The sequence below is a fragment of the Schistocerca americana genome, chromosome 4 (assembly GCF_021461395.2).
Source record: "Schistocerca americana isolate TAMUIC-IGC-003095 chromosome 4, iqSchAmer2.1, whole genome shotgun sequence".
Taxonomy (NCBI): Eukaryota; Metazoa; Arthropoda; class Insecta; order Orthoptera; family Acrididae; genus Schistocerca; species Schistocerca americana.
Genome location: NC_060122.1, coordinates 288,667,961 through 288,688,673, shown reverse-complemented (window position 1 = coordinate 288,688,673; position 20,713 = coordinate 288,667,961). Strand labels below are relative to the sequence as shown.

General features: G+C 42.7%; 1 protein-coding gene across 1 annotated transcript in view; it reads left to right on the top strand.

The window, feature by feature from the left end:
* The window catches only part of LOC124612407 (tetratricopeptide repeat protein 37), a 161,029-nt gene that overhangs the window by 66,040 nt on the left and 74,276 nt on the right, over nt 1-20,713 (top strand). Inside the window, exons 9-11 of the mRNA XM_047140599.1 lie at nt 14,177-14,337; nt 15,101-15,236; nt 15,385-15,569. Coding sequence (XP_046996555.1) covers nt 14,177-14,337; nt 15,101-15,236; nt 15,385-15,569 — 482 coding nt within the window. The remainder of the gene's footprint in view (nt 1-14,176; nt 14,338-15,100; nt 15,237-15,384; nt 15,570-20,713) is intronic.

Sequence of the window (20,713 nt, the reverse complement as noted above, 5' to 3'; positions counted from 1 at the left end):
AGCACTGTCCTTGCCTCTCCTCGGCCAACAAAGGAGGCAGCCACGCAGACTTGTGACCTCACCTTTAATGCCACAGTCGTCAGATCGGCCAGAACAAAGATTGCCCATTCAACCTTCCCATTCTGTCCTGCTCATTCTATGGCACAACCTTCATCGGGTTCTGCTAAATCCTGAGCCCCAACATCAGACACCCAGACTTCCAAAAAAGAGCCTAATCGTGAAGATTTTTTACGTACCCCGACTTCACAACCATTGATTCCTCCTTCATCTCAACGTCCTGTTTCCAAGGAGGCTAATAAGAAACCCAGTTCCTCTCCTCCCCCGTCACGGTGTGTCTCATCTACAGCACCACCTGGTGGTAACCGCCCTCGGTCGTCTTCTGAGTCGCCGAGGCTCACTGCTGGCGGCCGATCAACCGGCCGATCGCTGGTGGCAGGAGCTGCTCCCGAACAACCTATGGATCAGGATCTTCTGCCTTCGGCTGAATGCTGCTCCACGCTGTCGGTCGCCGGCTCTGAACAGTTGCTGAGTTGAGGGTAATCTTGGCCACATACTTCACTTTTCTGTCGACCCCATGTCCATTATCCATTGGAATATCCGCGGCATTCGAGCCAATCGGGATGAATGGTCGATCCTCTTACGATCCTACTCGCCGGTCATCTTCTGTCTTCAGGAAACAAAGCTGCGTCCCCACGATCGCTTTGTTTTCCCCCACTTTCAGTCAGTCCGATTTGATCTCCCCTCTGTTGAAGGCACTCCAGCACATGGAGGACTCATGATTCTTCTCCATGATACTCTCCATTATCACCGAATCCTCTTAAACAGTTCCTTCCAAGCTGTCGCTGTCTGTCTTTCCCTTTCTGGATACACCTTCTCTCTTTGTACTGTATACATTCCATCGCCCACACCAATGGCAAGAGCTGATCTCCTTCATCTTCTTTGTCAGTTTCCACCTCCCTATTTGCTGGTTTGGGACTTCAATGCCCACCACCCGCTTTGGGGATCTCCGCGTCCTTGTCCGCGCGGCTCACTATTGATAGACATCTTCCACCACACAAATCTTGTTTGCCTCAACACTGGGGACCCTACATTTTTGTCTGCCTCCACTACAAATTTTTCGCATTTGGACCTATCGGTCGGTACTGTTCTGCTAGCTCTTGCTGATACACTCTCGAGTGACCACTTTCCATGTGTCCTTAGATTGCAGCCACAACTGCCATGTATGCGCCCGAGCCACTGGAAGTTTGCCCAAGCCGATTGGACACTTTTTTCGTCTCTAGCGACATTTGATGACCGTCACTTTCCTAGTGTCGACGTTGAGGTCACTCATATTACAGAAGTTATTCTTACAGTTGCAGAACGTTCAATACCTCGCACCTCGGATTTGCCCCAGCGTCCCCCAGTTCCTTGGTGGAACAAGGCACGCCGTAACGCAATACGTGAGCGGCGATGTGCTCTTCGTGTTTTCCAGCACCATCTTACTTTGGCCAACTGTATCAGCTATAAGCAGTTCCGTACGCCATGCCGTCGCATCATCCACGATAGCAGGAAGGCAAGCTGGGACTTCTTTACTAGCTCTTTTAACACTTTCACTCCCTCCTCGGAAGTTTGGAGTCGGATTCGACGGTTATCTGGTGCGCCTAGTTTCTCCTCAGTCTCTGGGCTCACTGTCGCTAACGATACATTAGTGGACCCCGTCGCAATTGCTAACTCATTGCGTCAACACTTTGCTGAGATTTCGAACTCTTCAAATTACCCGCCAGCTTTTCTCCCGAAGAGACGTGCAGCGGAAGTGCAACCTCTTGCTTTCTCCTCTCAAAATCGAGAAAGCTGTAATACTGTTTTCTCCATGCGGGAACTCCAACACGCGCTCACTTCTTCTCGCTCTTCCGCCCCAGGACCGGATGGTATCCACATCCAAATGTTGCTGCACTTATCATACCATAGTCTGCGTTACATCCTTCGCCTTTATAATCGAATTTGGACCGACAGTACTTTTCCCAGAAGATGGCGGGAAGCTATCGTCATTCCTGTTCCAAAACCTGGGAAGGACAAACATCTCCCCTCTAGCTATCGCCCCATTTCTCACGCGAGTAGTGTATGTAAGGTTTTCGAGCATATGGTAAATTGCCGCTTAGCCTGGTGGCTGGAGTCCCGAAGTCTTTTAACACCTGCCCAATGCGGTTTCCGAAAGCATCTTTCTGCAGTTGACCATCTTGTTGCTCTCTCCACTTATATCATGAACAATTTTCACAGGAAACGCCAAACAGTAGCAATATTTTTTGATCTGGAGAGAGCATATGATACCTGTTGGAGGACAGGCATCCTCCACACACTGTTCTCTTGGGGGTTTCGAGGTCGGCTGCCCCTTTTTCTTCGTGAATTTGTGGCAGAGCCCACATTTAAAGTGCAGGTGAACACTACTTTCTCCCGTACTTTCTCCCAAGAAAATGGGGTACCCCAGGGCTCCATGCTAAGTGTTGTACTGTTTGCCATTGCCATAAATCCAATTATGGATTGTCTCCTTCCTGATGTCTCGGGCTCCCTCTTTGTGGACGATTTTGCGATCTACTACAGCTCTCAACGGACCAGCCTTCTTGAATGACGTCTTCAAGGATGTCTCGATCGCTTCCACTCTTGGAGCATCGAAACTGGCTTCCGCTTTTCTCCCAGTAAGACCATTTGTGTTAATTTTTGGCAAAGTACGGAGTTTCTTCCGCCTTCCTCACCTCTAGGCCCTGTCAACCTTCTGTTCGCGGATGTCGCTAAATTCTTGGGTCTTAATGTTTGACAGAAAACTGTGCTGGTCCTCCCATGTTTCCTATGTTTCGGCTCGCTGTCTGTGATCCTCAACACCCTCTGTGTCCTGAATGGTACCTCCTGGGGAGTGGACCGAGTGGTCCTTCTCCACCTATATCGCACCGTAGTGCGCTCGAAATTGGACTATGGAAGCATAGTTTACGCCTCTGCTCGGCCATCTATTCTTCGGCGTCTCGACTCTGTCCACCACCGTGGATTACATTTAGTGTCTGGAGCTTTTTACACCAGCCCTGTGGAAAGTCTTTATGCTGAGACTGCTGAACCTCCACTGTCCAATCGGCGAGCTGTCCTTCTGAGCTGTTATGCTAGCCATCTGTCTTCCATGCCTGCTAATCCGGCCCATGACATTTTTTTTGACGCCTCCTTGGATTTAGGGTATGCAGGCTGCCCTTCCTCCCTATTACCACCGGGAGTCCACTTCCGTCAACTGCTACATTCGGTTTCATTCCACTTTCCTAAGACTTTCTTGACAACTTGGGGTACAGCACCACCTTGGCTCCGGCCCCGGACCTGCCTGCTCCATGACCTTTGTCAGTTTGCCAAGGAAGGTACTCCTTCTCTTGTTTATCGTCGAGCATTTGTTGCTCTATGCGCACAAATGAAGGATGTCACATTTATTTACACTGATGGCTCAAAAACATCGTTTGGTGTTGGGAATGCCTATATTGTTGGCGACACCCCAAATCGATTTTGGCTTCCCGACCAGTATTCAGTTTTTACTGCGGAGCCTTACACCGTTCTCCAGGCTGTCCAATACATCCGTCGCCATCAGCGGATACAGTATGTTATCTGGTAAGATTCGCTCAGCTCTCTCCTCAGTCTCCAAACTCTCTACCCTGTCCACCCTCTAGTGCACCGGATTCAGGACTGCCTCCACTTGCTCGGCGTCTCTGTGGCATTCCTCTGGATCCCAGGACATGTTGGCATCTGTGGAAATGAGGCGGCCGATATAGCGGCCAAGGCTGCAGTCTCTCTTGTTCAGTCTGCTAGTCGCATGATTCCCTTCGCCGATCCTCATTTGTGGTGGATGTTGACCCAGTGGCATGATTGGCTTTAGCCCATTTGCCTCCCATTTGTATACCTGCTCTGTGTTTATTCAGTGGCACTGTAATGGATACTACCATCACCTCCCTGAGCTGCAATGCCTTATAGCCTTTTACTCAGCTTGTGTTGTTCTTGAGAAATCTCATTTTACTGATGCTCACTTACCGACCCTTCATGGGTTCCGTGCTTTCTGTTGGAACCGGCTGAGCCATTTGAGGGCCTCTGGTATTGTTAGTACATGGATCCCACTTCGTTCAGCATTGTCAGCAGTTACTGTCTGGATCCATTTGGACTCTGCAGTCATGGTTTGAAATCTCTATCTCCCTCCTGACAGGCCACCTATATCTGCTGCCCTAACTGCCCTCCTTCAGCAATTCCCACCTCCCTTCCTTCTGCTTGTGGTCCCTTCCTCCTGCTTGTGGTTTTTTATTGTTCGTCACCCTTTGTGGGCAATGCTTTTTTGTCTGTTCGGGGGGCTCCTCATTGACCAATTTCATGCAGACCATGAGCTGCGCTTTCTTAGTGCTGGTTCTCCTGCTCATTTTAGTGCTGCATATGGTAGTTTCTCTGCCATAGATCTTTTGCTCTCTTCCCCTCTGCTTCTTCATTCGTTAACCTGGTTGCCAAGTGGTGATCCTGTGATAATGACCAGTTTCCATTGATTCTCTCATTCTCTTCCCACCTCCTGATGACCAGGTTACCCAGCTGGGCTTTCCATCATGCTGATTGGTCTCTATATACCTCCCATGTTGTGTTTACACCTTCTTTGTCAGGTTGTATTGATGAAGTCATCTGTTATCTGTCTGATAAGATAATCCATGCCAATGGCATTGCCGTCCTCACTTGGCAGGCCCCATTTGCTGTTGGCCAGTTCCTTGGTGGAGCAAAGCCATTGCCATCACTATCTGTGATCACCACCACACCTTGCAACGTCTTAAGCGGCACCCATCCTCTGCTGGTCTTATTACCTTTAAACATGTTCAGGCCAAAGCACATTACTTAATCAAATAGAGGAAGTGGGTGTGTTGGAGTGCTTTGTCCCTTCTCTAGGTTCTTCTGTCCCTTCATCTTCAGTGTAGGGTACACACAACACCCTCCAAGGTTGTCAGTGGCAGTCTTCCATTCCGGGTCTTGCCTTTCCTGGTGGCCTTTGTACAGAAACATAAGTTTTTGTGAAATAACTTGCAACCCATTTTGCAACTGCATTACTGTCTGCTTCCTATCCAACCATCTTCCTTCTCCGGAAACAGAGGGCTGAAGCTTCTTTCTTATATTTTACCACTCGTCAGGTGGAATACTACAGTTAACTTTTTACTGTGTGGGAGTTTCTTCTTGCCCTCTCCTTCTTCCCACAATTCAGCTCCTGGCCCTGATTCCATCAATAACCAATTGCTTCAACACCTCAGCCCTCCACAATGACAATATCTCGTCCAGGTATTTAACCAATTTTGGCTTCAAGGCATTTTCCTCTCTCAGTGGCAAGACAGTATTGTGTTTCCTGTGCTTATGCCTGGCAGGAATCTGTTGTCCCTTGATAGTTACTGGCTAATTACCGTGACCAGTGTCCTCTGCAAGTTACTGGAATGGATGGTGGTTCGTCAGCTCTTTTGGGTCCTTGAATCTCGGGGCCTCTTATCTCCTTACCAGTGTGGCTTTCGGGAGGGACGGTCTCCGATCAATCATCTGCTTCAATTGGAAACCACAGTTCAGGTCTTTTCTCAGTGCCACCATCTTGTCATAGTTTTCTTTGATCTTCGGAAGGCCTACGACACAGCTTGGTGCCATCACATCCTCCTTATGCCATCTGTCAGGCCCTCTGATTCATTAAATGGTTGTCACCAACCCGTGTTTTGCTATATACAGACTCAATGAGTGGCCTTCAGGCTGTCACTCGGAATTTTTCCCACCACCCCTTGGGCTCTGCCATCCGTGACCTTCTCGTTGATCTTGGTGATGCTGTTTATTCAGTTGACTTCCTTTGGATTCCTTGCCATGTGTGTATCCTGGGTAATAAATTCGTTGTCTGACTGGCTGGTAGGGGCAGCCACATACCCCCCCTTGGGGAGTGAATTTGCAGCTTTACATCAAATCCCTTTTTGCTCAATTGTGAGTCGACTCATGGGAGGCTACCCACCTGTCTAATAAACTTCACGCAATCAAGGATACTCCCACCACATGATATTTTTCCCTCTGTCTCTGCCGGTAGGAATCTACCATCCTCTGCCATCTTTGTATTGTCCATACTAGTTTGATCTGTGGCTTTTTACTCCACGACGAGCTGAGTTTTGATTTACAACTGATTTGTATTTATTGAATAGTATTTAGTTTGATGAATTCTAGACCTTGACTGTGCAAATATCTTGGACTACTTCTTTTCTGCAATTTGGAATATAGCTGGAAGTAAGAGGCCTTAACATAAAGTTCTTGGAAAGAGCTGTGAAGAGTTTCTTTGAGAACTTTTCAATGTCTTCTTTGAAAACTGAGTTGTAAACTCTTCTATATAATAGTTTCTTAATACAGGAACATCACACAGTCTGTTTTCTCCAGGTCTGACATAAGAATACAAACATCAACTTGGCAGTTCTAAGTATCACCAGAGAATGAATAAATTTAAATTGTTTATTTGTTTTCTTCCATGGCTATCAATATTATGAACTGTGGCTCACGCTCAAGTGCCAATGAGCTTCTCCAAACTGAGGTGACAATCTGTGAAGTGTGCACAAAAACCATGCACATACTTCCTCTTACGAAGTTAATTCAATTGTGATCCCACTTCGAAGACACCACATTCCCCAAGATGACTCACCATATGCAAAATACATAACAAATCCACAAAACAATTTTGCTCTCCTGAATGTTAGCTTATTATGTCATTTTATAATTCATGAGTAAGATTCAAGTGGTTCAAATGGCTCTGAGCACTAAGGGACTTAACATCTGAGGTCATTAGTCCCCTAGAACTTAGAACTACTTAAACCTAACTAACCTAAGGACATCACACACATCCATGCCCGAGGCAGGATTCGAACCTGCGACTGTAGCGGTCGCGCAGTTCCAGACTGAAGCGCCTAAAACCGCTGGGCCACACTGGCTGGTGTGAGTAAGATTCATCGACAAGATAGACATAGGGTTACACATCACTTTTCCAGATTGATATGTAACAACACAATTGATGCAGAGCCAAAATGCACACAGTAGGATAGGTTTATATGCCAACTAATGCTACATATGGAAAGATAAAGAGATATAATGAATATATAATGATATTAAAGAATTTTTTTGGATAGTTAAGGGAGATGAAAATTAATTGTGACAGGTGAATGGCTTTCAATTGTACAAAAACTGAAGAGAATGAAAAATAGCTGGAGTACATGGACTGATGGAAAGGAATGAAAGATGGAGCTGTTGGACAGAATTTTGCACAGAGCATAATTTATTCCTCACTAACACTTGGTTTAAGAGTCAGGAAAAGATGTTATTTATGTGGAAGAGGCCTTAGGACTCTGGAAGGTTTCATGTTGATTGTATAATGATAAGACAGAGTTTTTTTAAATAAGTTTTTAAACTGTAAGATGTTTTCAGAGACGGGCGTGGACACAGTTTGTATTTTGTAGATTATGAAATGAAGATTAAAACTGAAAAAAGTGCAAAAAGTAGGAATTTAAGCAGATGGAACCTGGAAAAACTGAAAGAACCAGAGGTTGTTGAGCTTGTGAGGGAGCGTAAGATAGTGTTGGACTGAAACAGAAAAAGATTACAATAGAAAATAAGATAGTGAAAGCAGCAAATGATCACATAGGTAAAAAGATAAGGCTTATTAGAAATTCTTGAATAACACAGAAGATATCGAATTTAATTGATGTAAGGAGAAGATATAAAATGCAGCAAATGAAGCAGGTGAAAGGGAACACAAACATTTAAAGAATGAGACTGACAGAAAATGCAATATGGCTAAAGAAGAATGGCTAGATGACAAATGCATGGATGTAAAAGGATGCAAAACTAAGGGAAAGATAGATGCCACCAATAGGAAGATTAAAGAGACCTTTGGAGAAAAGAGAATCAGCTGCATGAATATCAAGACTGAGATGGTAAGCTAGTACTAAGCAAAGAAAGGAAAGCTGAAAGGTGGAAGGGATATACAGAGGTGTGTATCGGAGGAACAAACTTGAGTTCAGATTATAGAAGGAAGAAGAAGAAGAAGAAGAGGGTGAAAATGAGATGGGAGATAGGGTACTGTAAGAAGAATTTGACAAACACTGAGAGACCTAATTGGAAACCAGGCCCCTGGAGTAGACAACATTCCCTCAGAATTACTGAGATTCTGGAAAGCTGTTACCATGACAAAACTGCTGCACAAGGTTGCAAGATCTGTGAGCTGAGCAAGAGGATTTGCAGAAATTTATTCAAGAGGATGACTGACAGGAGTCATTAAAATTGCAACTTTTTGTGTATGAGTTGATCATTTTTGAGAAGCTGTAATATTGTCCCACAGCGATCAGAAACCTAAAAGATTTAGCACGATCACAGGAAATCACTTCTAGAAGTGGTTGAGAATTCCGTAATGAATAAAAAAAACTCTACATTCTAGATGTGATGTCCTTCCAAAGAAGGCAGGTGCTGACAGATTTGAATGTTATCAAACCACCATTTGCAGAATGTTGACACAAGTTAGTCATAGAAAAATAGAAAAACTGATAGAAACCAGCCATGGGGTTCCAGGAAAATGTAAAAACACGTGAAGCAATACTGATCTTTTGTCTTCTCTTAAAAGATATGTTGAAGAAAAGGAAACATACATTTCTAGCATTAGAGAAAGCTTTTGGGAACGTGAACTTAACTACATAGTTTAAAATTTTGAAAGTAGCAGGGAGGGAATAAAGGGAGCAAAAGGTTATGTACAACTTGTATAGAAACCAGGCTGCAGTTATGAGTTGAACATGAAGTCATTGGGCGTGATGTACGGCTGTAGCCTGTTCCCCGTGTTACGCAGTCTGTACATTGAGCAAGCAGTAAAGGAAATAAGGAGAAATTTGAAAAGGGAATTAAAGGTCAGAGAGAAAAAATAAAAACTTTGAGGTTTGCTGACGACATTGTAATTTCATCAGAGATGGCAAAGGTCTTGGAAGATATGTTGAAAGATATGGGTAGTGTCTCAAAAGATTGTAAGATGAACATCAGTGAAAGCAAAACAATGGTAGTGGAATGTAGGCCTAGTCAAATTAAGTCAAGTGATACTGATGTAATTAGATTAGGAAATGAGATATTAAAAGTAGTAGATGGGTTTTGCTATTTGGCTGGAATGGAGATGATATAAAATGCAGACTGGCAATAGCAAGAAAGGCATATGTGAAAAAGAGGAATTTATTAACATCTAATATCAATGTAAGTCTTTTCTGAAGGTATTTGTCTGGAATGTAACTTTGCACAAGAGTACAACTAGCACTTCAGACAAGAGGATAATAAAAGCTTTTCAGCTGTGATGCTGCAGAAGAATGCTGAAGATTATGTGTAGATTGAATGGCAAGTGAGAAGGCACTAAATCTAATTGAGAAAAAAAGAAATTCATGTCCCAACTTGACTAAAAGAAGGGATCATTGATGGGAGGGGGGACTTCCTGAGGCATCAAGGAAAGACAATTTAGTAATGGAGTAAAGTATGGTGGTTACAAATTGTAGAGAGAGACCTAGCCACAGTACAGTAAGCAGGCTCTGATGGATGTTGGTTGCAGTAGTTATTCAGAGATGAAGAGGTTTGTGCAGGACAGACAAGCATTTTGAGCTATACCAAATCAGTCGTCTGACTAAAGAACACAAAAGCAATAAAATCGAACAATAATATGTCAGAAACCAACTTAAGCTCAACCCCACAAAAACACAGATTTGAACTTTCATATCTGCAACATGCATTCGGAGACTCCCAGGGTACATAGAGAGGAATGTTGTTGGGGCACTGGACCTACCCAAAATAGTTGAATGTTGCCCTGGGCAGGGTACTTACAAATGGGCAGCACTGCGCCAGCATCAGAATGAAAGCCAGTGACGGAATTAATATCTCCATCTTTATACATACTTTGCAAGCCACTGTACAGTGTGTGGTGGAGGGTACCCTGTACCACTACTCATTTCCGTTCTTGTTCCACCTGCAGATAGAGCAAGGGAAAATGTGCCTCCATATGAGCCCTAATTTATCATATCTTATCTTCATGTTCCTTGTACAAAATGTATGTTAGCAACATTCGAATTTTTCTGCAGTTAGCTTCAAATGTCAATTCTCTAAATTTTCTCAGTAGTGCTCCTTGAAAAGAATGTCACCTTTTCTCCAGGAATTCCCATTTGAGTTCCTGGACACTTACGTGTTGTTCAAACGTACCAGTAACAAACCTAGCAGTCCGCCTCGGAATTGTTTTGATGTCTGCCTTTAAACCAACTAGGTACGAATCCCAAACACTTGAGGAGTACTAAAGAACAGGTCGCACTAATGTCCTACATAGCTTCCTTTACAGATGAGCCACACTTTCCCAAAACTCTCCCAATAAATTAATGTCAGCCGTACGCACCTTCCCTACCACAGTCCTCATGTGCTCGTTGCATTTCATATTGCTCTGCAGTGTTACACCCAGATATTTAAATGATATGAAGGCATCAAGCGGGATACTAGTAATGCTGTATTCAAACCTTACTGGTTTGTTTTTCCTACTCATCTGCATTAACTTACTTTTTTCTACATTTAACACTAGCTGTCATTCATTACACCAACTAGAAATTTTATCTAAGTCATCTTGTATCATCCTACAGTAGCTCAACTTTAACACAGTGTCATCAGCAAACAGCCACAGATTGCTGCTCACGCTGTCCGCCAGATCATTTATATATATGGAAAATAATAGTGGTCCTATTACATTTCACTTATGATGTACTTGTCTCTGGCGATCACTCACCTTCGAGGACAGTATACTGGGTTCTGTTATTTAAGAAGTTTTTGAGCCATTCGCATATCTGGGAACCTATTCCATATGCTCATACCTTCATTAATAGTAGAAATACAGAATCTGCCTGTTGCTCTTCATCCATATTTCACAGTGTATCATTTGAGAAAAGGGTAAGCTGAGTTTCACAAGAGTGATGCTCTTTAAAACCATGAATATTCATAGACAAGCTTCTCAATCTCAAGGAAATTATATTCAAACTGGGATTATATTCGAGGATTCTGCAGCAAACCAATGTTAGGGATGTTGATGTGTAATTTTTTGGGTCCGTTCTTTTACCCTTCTTATATACAGGAGTCACCTGCATGTTTTTCCAATCACTTGGGATTTTGCTCTGGGTGAGAGATTCACAATAAATGTAAGTAAGTAAGGTGCCAATGCCACAGAATACTCTTTGTAAAACTGAATAGGGATTCCATCCAAACCTGGTGACTTATTTGTTTTCAGCTTTTTCAGTTGTTTCTCCTCGCCAAGGATGTTTATTGCTATGTCGTCCATTTGAGAGTCTGTTTGATGGTTAAATCATGGTATGTTTGTATGATTCTCCTGCATGAATGATTACTTAAATGGGAAATTTAGTACTTTGGCTTTCATTTCACTATCTTAAGCACCACACCAGATTGGTCAAAAAGTGGCTGGGTAGAAGCTTTAGACCTACTTAGCAATTTTACATAGGACCAGAATTTTCTCAGGTGTTGGCCGTATCTTTTGCTAAGGTATGTCAGTGGCAGTTGCTGTATGCTTCTTGCATAAATTTTTTCTTAGGCATGTGGATCTCTACTAACCTTTGCTTGTCATCATTTGTGCATTCTCTTTTGAACTGAGAGAGCAACTGCCTCTTCTTCCTCACTATTTTCCGAATTTCGTTACTGAACCGTGGTGAGTCTTTTCCATTCTTAATCGTTTACCAGGCATAGAGTTTTCCAGACTATGATTTAAATCTATTTAAACTTAAGCTATAATTCCTATACATCCATCTTACTGGAACTAAGTGATGTCAGTTGTGATATATAATCACAAATCCCATCTGTATACTGATGCTGTCGATAAGGTCCAACTTTTTTGTAGCTACAAGGTCTTAGATATTTACATTGTGTGTGGGCTTTTCTAACTAGCTGCTCAAGGCAGTTTTCCGAAAAACACATTCAAAAGTACTTCACAAGACTGTTTTGTCCGTACCTCTCTGCAATGAATCTCTATTCCTCTCATTCTAAAGACTGTTTTGTCTGTTCCCCTTGACAATGAACCGTATTCCTCTGAGTCTACACTTGATAGGTTGAAGTCACCTCCAATTAATATTGCGTGATCCTGGGTATTTGCACACTACTGGCCATAGACTTTCTTTGAATGACTCTAGAAATGTCACTGCAGAATTGTGTGGCTGGTAAAAACATCCAACAATTAACTTTGTTCCCTTTGGACCTGTTATACGTGACCAGATAACTTCATTGTCACATGCAACTTTGACCTCGATAGAGACAATACGTTTGTCAACTGCAGTGATCACTCCCTCTCCTGTGGTTTCTAATGTGTCTTTATGATGAATGTTCCATGACTTGATAAATATTTTGGAGCCTTCTACTTTGGGATTTCAGCCAGCCCTCTGTGTCAAGAATAATATGAGTGTGGAACTTTCCTGCAGGGCAGTAAATTTGGGATCTTTGTTATGAATACTCCTCTGGAAAATTAGGTGCTAAACCACAAGTAGTTAAAACAACAGCACTGGTATACCACTAGTGAATGTGCCTCTCCCATCTGGTACAAATCTACCCAAACTAAGCAGGTTGATGTTGCACTCAGCAAAATTTTGAAAGTTGCTAGACCAGTTAAACATTATCATATGGTTGTAATTACACTGCCAACAATTTAGTGGAATATGATACCTGCAAAGAGAGAATGAAGCCCTCCTCATCAGTATAACACCTGCCTTATGGCATTTGACTAGCTGAAACAATCAGAAGAATTAGTCTCTGGCCAATTCAAAAATTTGGAAACCTCTCAACAAACTGTAAACAGAAACAAGAAGATCAAAAGTAAATCTTGTAGAATGTGGATACACAGTACAGTCTGACGCATGTGATTGCAGTGACGTCTAGTCTTCCAAACACATGTATTCCTGCCTTGAGTGCCTCATCCAGTGCGATCTCGAGGACCACTTGTCAGCAATACCCAATCAGTTGGCATTGCTCACTTCTGAAACAAACTAGTCTATCTAATGCACTCTCTTTTGTAACGACCGGTGTGGCCGAGCGGTGCTAGGCGCTTCAGTCTGGAACCGCGCGACCGCTACGGTCGCAGGTTCGAATCCTGCCTCGGGCATGGATATGTGTGATGTCCTTAGGTTAGTGAGGTTTAAGTAGTTCTAAGTCTAGGGGACTGATGAGCTCAGATGTTAAGTCCCATAGTGCTCAGAGCCATTTGAACCATATTGAACACTCTTTTGTAATATATAATTTGCAGTGTCTAATTTGTTTTTTAAGTATCGTAAGTGTAGAACAGTAATGTCAAAAGGACAGCAGGCACATCAAAGAAAAAAAGGAAAAAAAAACTGCTGCTAGATATTATTAGCTGTTGAAGTAAGTTCATCAGGCATAGACAAAACAAAATACGTGCACTTTCACACACACACACACACACACACACACACACACACACACACACATGCTCATTGTCATCTATGATCACTAAGGCTCGATTGTGTCTGAAGTGGGTGGCAGTCTTTGCTGGGGTGATAGTTGGGGTACAGAAATGGCATGAGGGAGAGAAGGGGAGGGGTAACCAGATAAGGGTAAGGGTGAGGGAATATGCTAGTGCTACCTTTGGGAGTGGGGGGGGGGGGGGGGGGGGTAGGGTCGTGGGGCTGCTGGGAGGGCTAAAAGGAGATGAAAGAAGTAGAAGAATGGAAATAACTATCCAGGTGCACTGGCATGTGTGGGCTGGGATGGTGACCAGTCACGGTCAGGCCTTGGCAACTGGGAATGACTGTGGCTGTGTGTGTGTGTGTGTGTGTGTGTGTGTGTGTGTGTGTGTGTGTGTGTCTTGTCTTGTCTTGTCTTGTCCTGTCCTGTCTACGTCTAATGAAGCACTTACTCCAGTACCTAAAGATATCTAGCAGCCTTTTTTCGGTGTGCTTGTCTGCCATTCAACTCCTCCTCCAGGTGGTGAGTAGCAATTTTCCTTTTCATATTGTTGTTATTCCATCCAAGATGTGGCATTGTTTGATGTTGATAAGTGTATAACAGTTCTATTGCCATAATGTGTAGTTCTGTTTTATTTTTTAAACTTGTAATTTGATGGTCCTGAGATGAATAAATATTGTTATAGGATCTGAATCTGCAACTTTTGAACTACATAACTGAAAAAGCAGGTCCTGGAGGTGCCAAGTGGGCATGGCTTAGGCTTGGATTACATCACCAGGATCAAGGTAACATTGATGAGGCTATTAACTGCCTACAGTCTGCTGTACGTGCCGACCTGTGTGACAGGTAAGATGAAGGTTGTCTTCTTTTAGCTAATTTCAAGTGAGTAATTTCTTTTACAACATTAAAGATTGATTTTATGCTAATTGCAACATAATAATATTAATTATTATTATTATTATTTTAAATTTTGTGGTAATAGGTACTGGAATGTTTTTCATGTTGTGAGGGAATTGAGGTTGTGGCACTCCAATTCAACAGGAGTTTATTCTTTAGCTTATGCATCATCAGTGGTATCATCTTCCAGACTAAAACAGTAAAATGTTTAATTTTCTGTTGTATTTATTGCATTACAAAGCCACAGAGTACTCTTTTCCGGAAAACTTTTTCTTGCTTGCTGTAACAGTTCATTAGCTTGAAAACATTAGTTTCAGAAACATATAATGAAGGCTTTCACAACCAGTTGTCTTAGTTGCTGATGAATCTTCTGGGTTGTAGGGTCGTAGAGGCCATGAAATCCTTTTGTTTGTAACATTTCATCCAGCCCCCTTTTTTCCATGATATTGAAGTCACTGTCTGATGTCTGGCCAAACAGTAGGCAAAACTCAGTACAACCACAAGCACTTCTGAACAAAACATTAGGAATTAGGAAGAATCTCATGGACCATGACCATATAACCTGGAAGATTCACTAGCAACTATTACATTTGATCAGTTAACCAAGTAGGTTTCCTGTAATAAACAACTTAGTGATATTAATTTTACTTTTAAATATTTTTTTAAAGAAATATTCAATACTAATTTATTTTTGTGTTTTCACATATTTAAGCCATTGTTGGGAGAGTTTAGCTGATGCTTATTATGCAAGAGGATCATATAATGCAGCACTAAAATGTTATGAACATGTTCAGGAGCTGTCTCCTGATGCCTTGTATCCAGCATATCAAATTGCTTCTGTAAAACAAGTAAGCTGGATTTACTTTTTCCTAGAAATGATACTGTCATGTTGGTGCATTAGTTTAATTATTCATAACACTAATAATTGCACTTTTATTTAAATGTAACATACTATATACATGTAACTTACTATGGCTTATCTCATCTCTATTCCAGCTTGTAGGCTCCTTTGTTGAATCTGTGAGTGACTACAGAGCTGTGGTTGCTGCCAATCCAAAGTATGTGCCTGCACTTAAAGGACTGGGTGAAACCTGTTTGCTGTTGGCAAGATCGTACGCATCACAGAAGCTTATTGGTCGTTGTAAGGATTCCTGTCAGGAGGCAGTTGATGCCCTCTCTAGGTAAACACTATTTTCTTTCCTGTTGGAAAACATACATTGAAACCTACAGTTATGGGTAAAGGGATGTAAGGTGAAAGGTTAGGGCCCGTGTACCGTCATGTGTCATTGCCTGTTACTACCTTATTGACCTCTGAAACAGGTAGGCATTTGGTAATCACAATTTCGGTTAACGACAACACAGATTGAGTAAGATATCAGATCTCAGTAATAGGACTTGAATAATAAGAGTTTATGAAATAGCTCTTAATTTAGTTAGAAAGAAACAGGCAGTTCTTCGGTAATAACAGTTTCAGCTAAGTAGAATTGCCAAATAGAAAATAGGCAAGCCTTCAATAATAACAGCTTTAGTTAAGTAAAATTATCAAATGAAAGTAGCCATGCCTTCTTTAATAACAGCTTCAGGTAAGCAAAATTACCAAATAGAAAACAGACAGGCCTTCATTGATAACAGCTTCAGTTAAGCAAAATTATCAAATGCACTTGAATGCCTCCTCAGCAGGGGTGCATCAAGAGGCTTATACACAAGGAGCACAACACTACACCAAATAGGAAGACCAAGAAAGGTTAAAATGAGAGAACTGGCCTTCCGAGGCCCTTTTCGTTGGGTACAGACCGGAAAAAGAAATATTAACACAGCAAGGTTAATTACGTGAAAGCAACACTAACTACCCAAATGATATACCCACATCACTGTAAGATACAACCAGTACAATGATGGTGAAATGCCCGATAGAAAACTAGGCTGCCAAACCCAATTAAATAGCCTCAGTAATTGTAAATTTTGAGACCCAGGCACCTCCTAAGCCTATATTGTCGCAGAAGAAGCTGAGTAGCACAGTCATTGTGATGTAGTGGTTATGATACTAAACTGTTGCATGGAGGTTCGCGAGTTCAAAACTCACCTGGACTGTGCGGTTTTAATTTCTGTATTCGGTTCGAGTACATTCTAGAAGTATCCACAAATGTCAAGCAGCATTGTACTGGAATGTTCTGTAGCTGTATATATACTGTATGTGTTCTGCCTGGAGGCAGTTCGCTCCGTGCTCTTGTATGTGCATGTGCTGAATAAACCTTCATTAAGTCATGTTAGTGTTCGTCATTCATGTAATTACACTGTCTTCTATGTGACATTATCCTGGTGGAGACGCTGAGTATTGGAACTTCTGATAGTGCACATTATCGACGACACAGTGCCCCCCTATCAGGCCATGACAGAGCCGCCATTTATGTGGCAAGAAACCAGAGTTCAAGCGATATTCAACACATTGCAATCTACCAGAGACAGAAGAAGAAGAGGATGTTACGATGACAGCAATGGTGTGCCGCCACGTGAGACATCCTTCTGGGTTCTCTGGTGACAATGGCAAAGATCCAAACAAGAGGCTGAAGGTATATGAGCGTATAGCCAAATTTAACAAATGGAATGACACCATATATTTGGCTAACGTATTTTTCTACTTGGCGGGCACTACCAAGCAATGGTATGAGAACAACGAGGAGAAGTTCACAAGCTGGGAAGTATTCCAGGCGGAACTGCGCAAGTATTTTGGCGACACAAAGACAGAAGAGCAAGGCTGAAGATAAATTAAAGTGCAGGGCACAGCGTTCAGGAGAAACTACAGCATCCTACATTCAAGACGTCTTGGAGCTGTGTAAAATAGTGGATCCTAGAATGAAAGAGGAAGACAAGGTTGCACATATCATGAAGGGCATTGCTGAGGACATGTATCAAGCCTTACTCCTTAAGGAAGTTTCAACAGCAGACAACTTCATAAAATGGTGCCAATATATCGAGACAATGCATCAAAAAAAGAATTACACACAAGAAGTTTGAATGGCTTCCAAACATCATATCGATGTCTGTGATGGAGGAAGCAACTGATTTCAGAAGTGTTCTTCGTCGTATAGTGAGAGAGAAAGTTCAGAAGACACTTGGATTGCACGGCGAGCAAAAAATCAAGACGCTTCAAGAGGTCATAAGGGAGGAAGTGGAACAGACATTGAACCCAATCTCTCGTCCTTCATTTCTCTTTAAAACAATGAAAAAGTTGAGACCCAGACAAAGTTACGTTCCTACAATGCTGCATGAGGAACCTGTTTGGGCACCAAGGAAGACTGACGTCTGGAGGACCCAGGATAACCAACCAGTGTGTTTCCACTGTGGATGACTGGGACATGAGGTTAGCTATTGTCGAGAAAGGCGGCTGAAATTTGATGACGCCCACACCAGAAGACAGCAGATCGATCTTAGCCGACGCCAACTCTGGTATGACGAAGATGAACAAGAAGATGTGGGTACAGTAAGACATTGGTCACCATCGCCGCAAGCTAGCCGCTGGAGAGGACACTCGCCAACATGCCAATCAAGGCCTCCATCGGCATTTGAAGCTCCAGCCAATCACCTAGCTGCCGTAACCTGGAAAACTAAAGGGTGCGACCGTCCTTGGAGGTGAGGCCGCTGAGGAGAAAAATCCTCCACCGTCAATCACTACAAAAATGATAGGAAACTACGCCAATATCCTCATGGATGGCCGACCAGCCCCAGCTCTTGTGGACTCTTGAGCATCATATTCAGTCATTTCAGAGAAGTACCATCGCCAGTTGCAAAAAATCATTCGTTGACAGCAAAACATCTCTGCTGAAGTGGCTAATGGGAAATATGTAAAACCTACAGGAAGATGTACCATTCATGTGGATATAACTGGCCCTACACAGCCTGTAGAATTCATTGTCTTACAAGAGTGTAGTCATGACGCCATTCTCGGTTGGGACTTTTTGAAAGCTTCTCAGGCAATTATCGATTGTGGTCGCTTGAAGATTATGCTAGGCGAGGTGAGAGACTGTGGACAGGAAGATGCGCATCTGAGTATGTGGAGACTATGTGTGCTGGATGAAGTGATCATTCCTGCAGTCAGCGCTAGAAAGGTAACTGTCTTATGTCATGCCAAGCATCAATCTATGGATCTTGTAGTGGAATGTAAGAGAAGCATACCACTGCAGAATAACTTGGTCATCCCAGCCTCTATCGTCTCGTTTAAGAATGGATTCGGTGAATTGTGGATAGTTGACTGTCACCGAGAACCACAGATCCTTCCAAGATGCATGTGCATAGCAAACACTGACCCATTAATTGAAGAACAGCTGAGCATCATAGAAACCTCCCATGCCCAGTTTGTTGGCGAAATTAACAGTACCACTACGAGACAAGATCTTCTAGCTCGACTATCACCAGATCTCACTAAGGAACAACAGAAAAAGCTACTTGCCATTCTTCACGAGTTCTCAGGGTGCTTCAATCCACAGATGAAGAGCAAATTAGACAAATAAACAGTGAAGGACTAGATTAGCACTGAAGACCATCAACCAGTAAGCCAGAGAGCATACCATATGTCATCAACGGAACGTCAAATAATTCGTGATGAGGTAGAAAAAATGATGAAGAATGACATCATTCAGCCTTCACAGAGCCCATGGTCGTCACCAGTGGTTCTCGTCAGGAAGGAGGATGGCAGTTATTGCTTTTGTGTTTATTACAGGAAGCTTAATAAGATAACTATGAAGTACATTTACCCTCTTTCACGTATTGACGATACACTAAATTGTCTGAAGGGGGCTAAGTTTTTCTCAACCATGGATATGTACTCAGGATACTGGCAAATCGAAGTAGATGAGGCTGATCGTGAGAAAACTGCATTCATCACCCCTGAGGGCGTGTATGAGTTTAAGGTAATGGTGTTTGGTTTGTGTAATGCACCAGCAACTTTTGAACGGATGATGGATAATCTTCTACGTCACCTGAAGTGGACAATGTGTCTTTGTTATTTAGATGACATTGTAGTATTCTCAGAGACATTTGATGAACATATAAAAAGACTGAAGGCCATTCTTAAGTGTCTCCAACAAGGCGGACTGAAACTTAATCAAGAAAGTGTCTCTTTGGAGCAAAAGAAATCAAAATACTTTGACACCTTGCGTCAACCGAAAGTGTGCGGCCAGACCCAGAAAAGTTGAGATCTATAATGGAATTTCCTATTCCTAAAAGTATTAGAGATGCGAGTAGCTTCCTCAGATTATGTTCTTCAAAGACTTTTGTATCAAAGCCAGGCCACTCCAAGAGTTGGTAAAAGCTGATGCTAAATTTATCTGGGGCAGTGCTCAACAAGATTCTTTTGATGTGCTGCGAAAAGCTCTGATGCCTGACCCTGTCCTTGGTATGTATGATGAGAGAGCACCTACAGACATACACAAAGGTGCCAGTGGGTATGGGATTGGTGCTGTTCTGGTGCAAATTTCAGATGGAAAAGAGGAGGTTATAGCCTGTGCTTCTAGGACATTGACAAAAGCAGAGAAACTACTCAACTACAGAAAGAGAATGTCTTGCTGTGATCTGGGCCATGTGCAAATTTCGACAGTATCTCTGTGGAAGGCCATTCACAGTTGTTACAGACTTTGTTGGCTGATAGGTCTTAAGGATCCAACAGGATGACTTGCCAGGTGGGCACTATGTCTTCAAGAGTATGACATTACCATAGTGTACAAAAGTGGAACAAAAGCCAAGATGCCAACTGTCTCTCAAGAAACCCTGTGCTAGACCATCAAGACTTTGATGAATGTAGTGACTGTCTCCCTGCACTCCAGGATCTCTCTGCTGAGCAGGACGACGACACCAAAATACCTCAAATTATGCTTGCCTTAAATTGGTCAGAAGATATGAATGAACAATTTAATGTAGTTAATGGTTACTTTGCAAGAAAAACTTTGATCCGTTTGGAAAGTGGTGGCTACTAGTAATTCCTAAACACATGTGCTTAGATGTCCTACAGAAATTCCATGACACACCTGAGGCCGGGCATTTAGGATTTATTAAGACAAACGATAGAATCCGCAAGAGATCTTTCTGGCCAGGTTTATTTAGGAGTGTCCGTCACTATGTGTCGCACTGTCGAGAGTGCCAGAGGAGAAAGACAGTCCCTCAGAAACCACCTGGCCAACTCATACCAATTCCACCAGCCGTAACGCCTTTCCAGCGTCTTGGGATTGACCTCCTCGGGCGATTTCCAATGTCTGCTAGTGACAATAGACGGATTATTGTTTCCACTGATTATCTGACACGCTATGCCATTACAAAAGCCGTAAAAACAGCC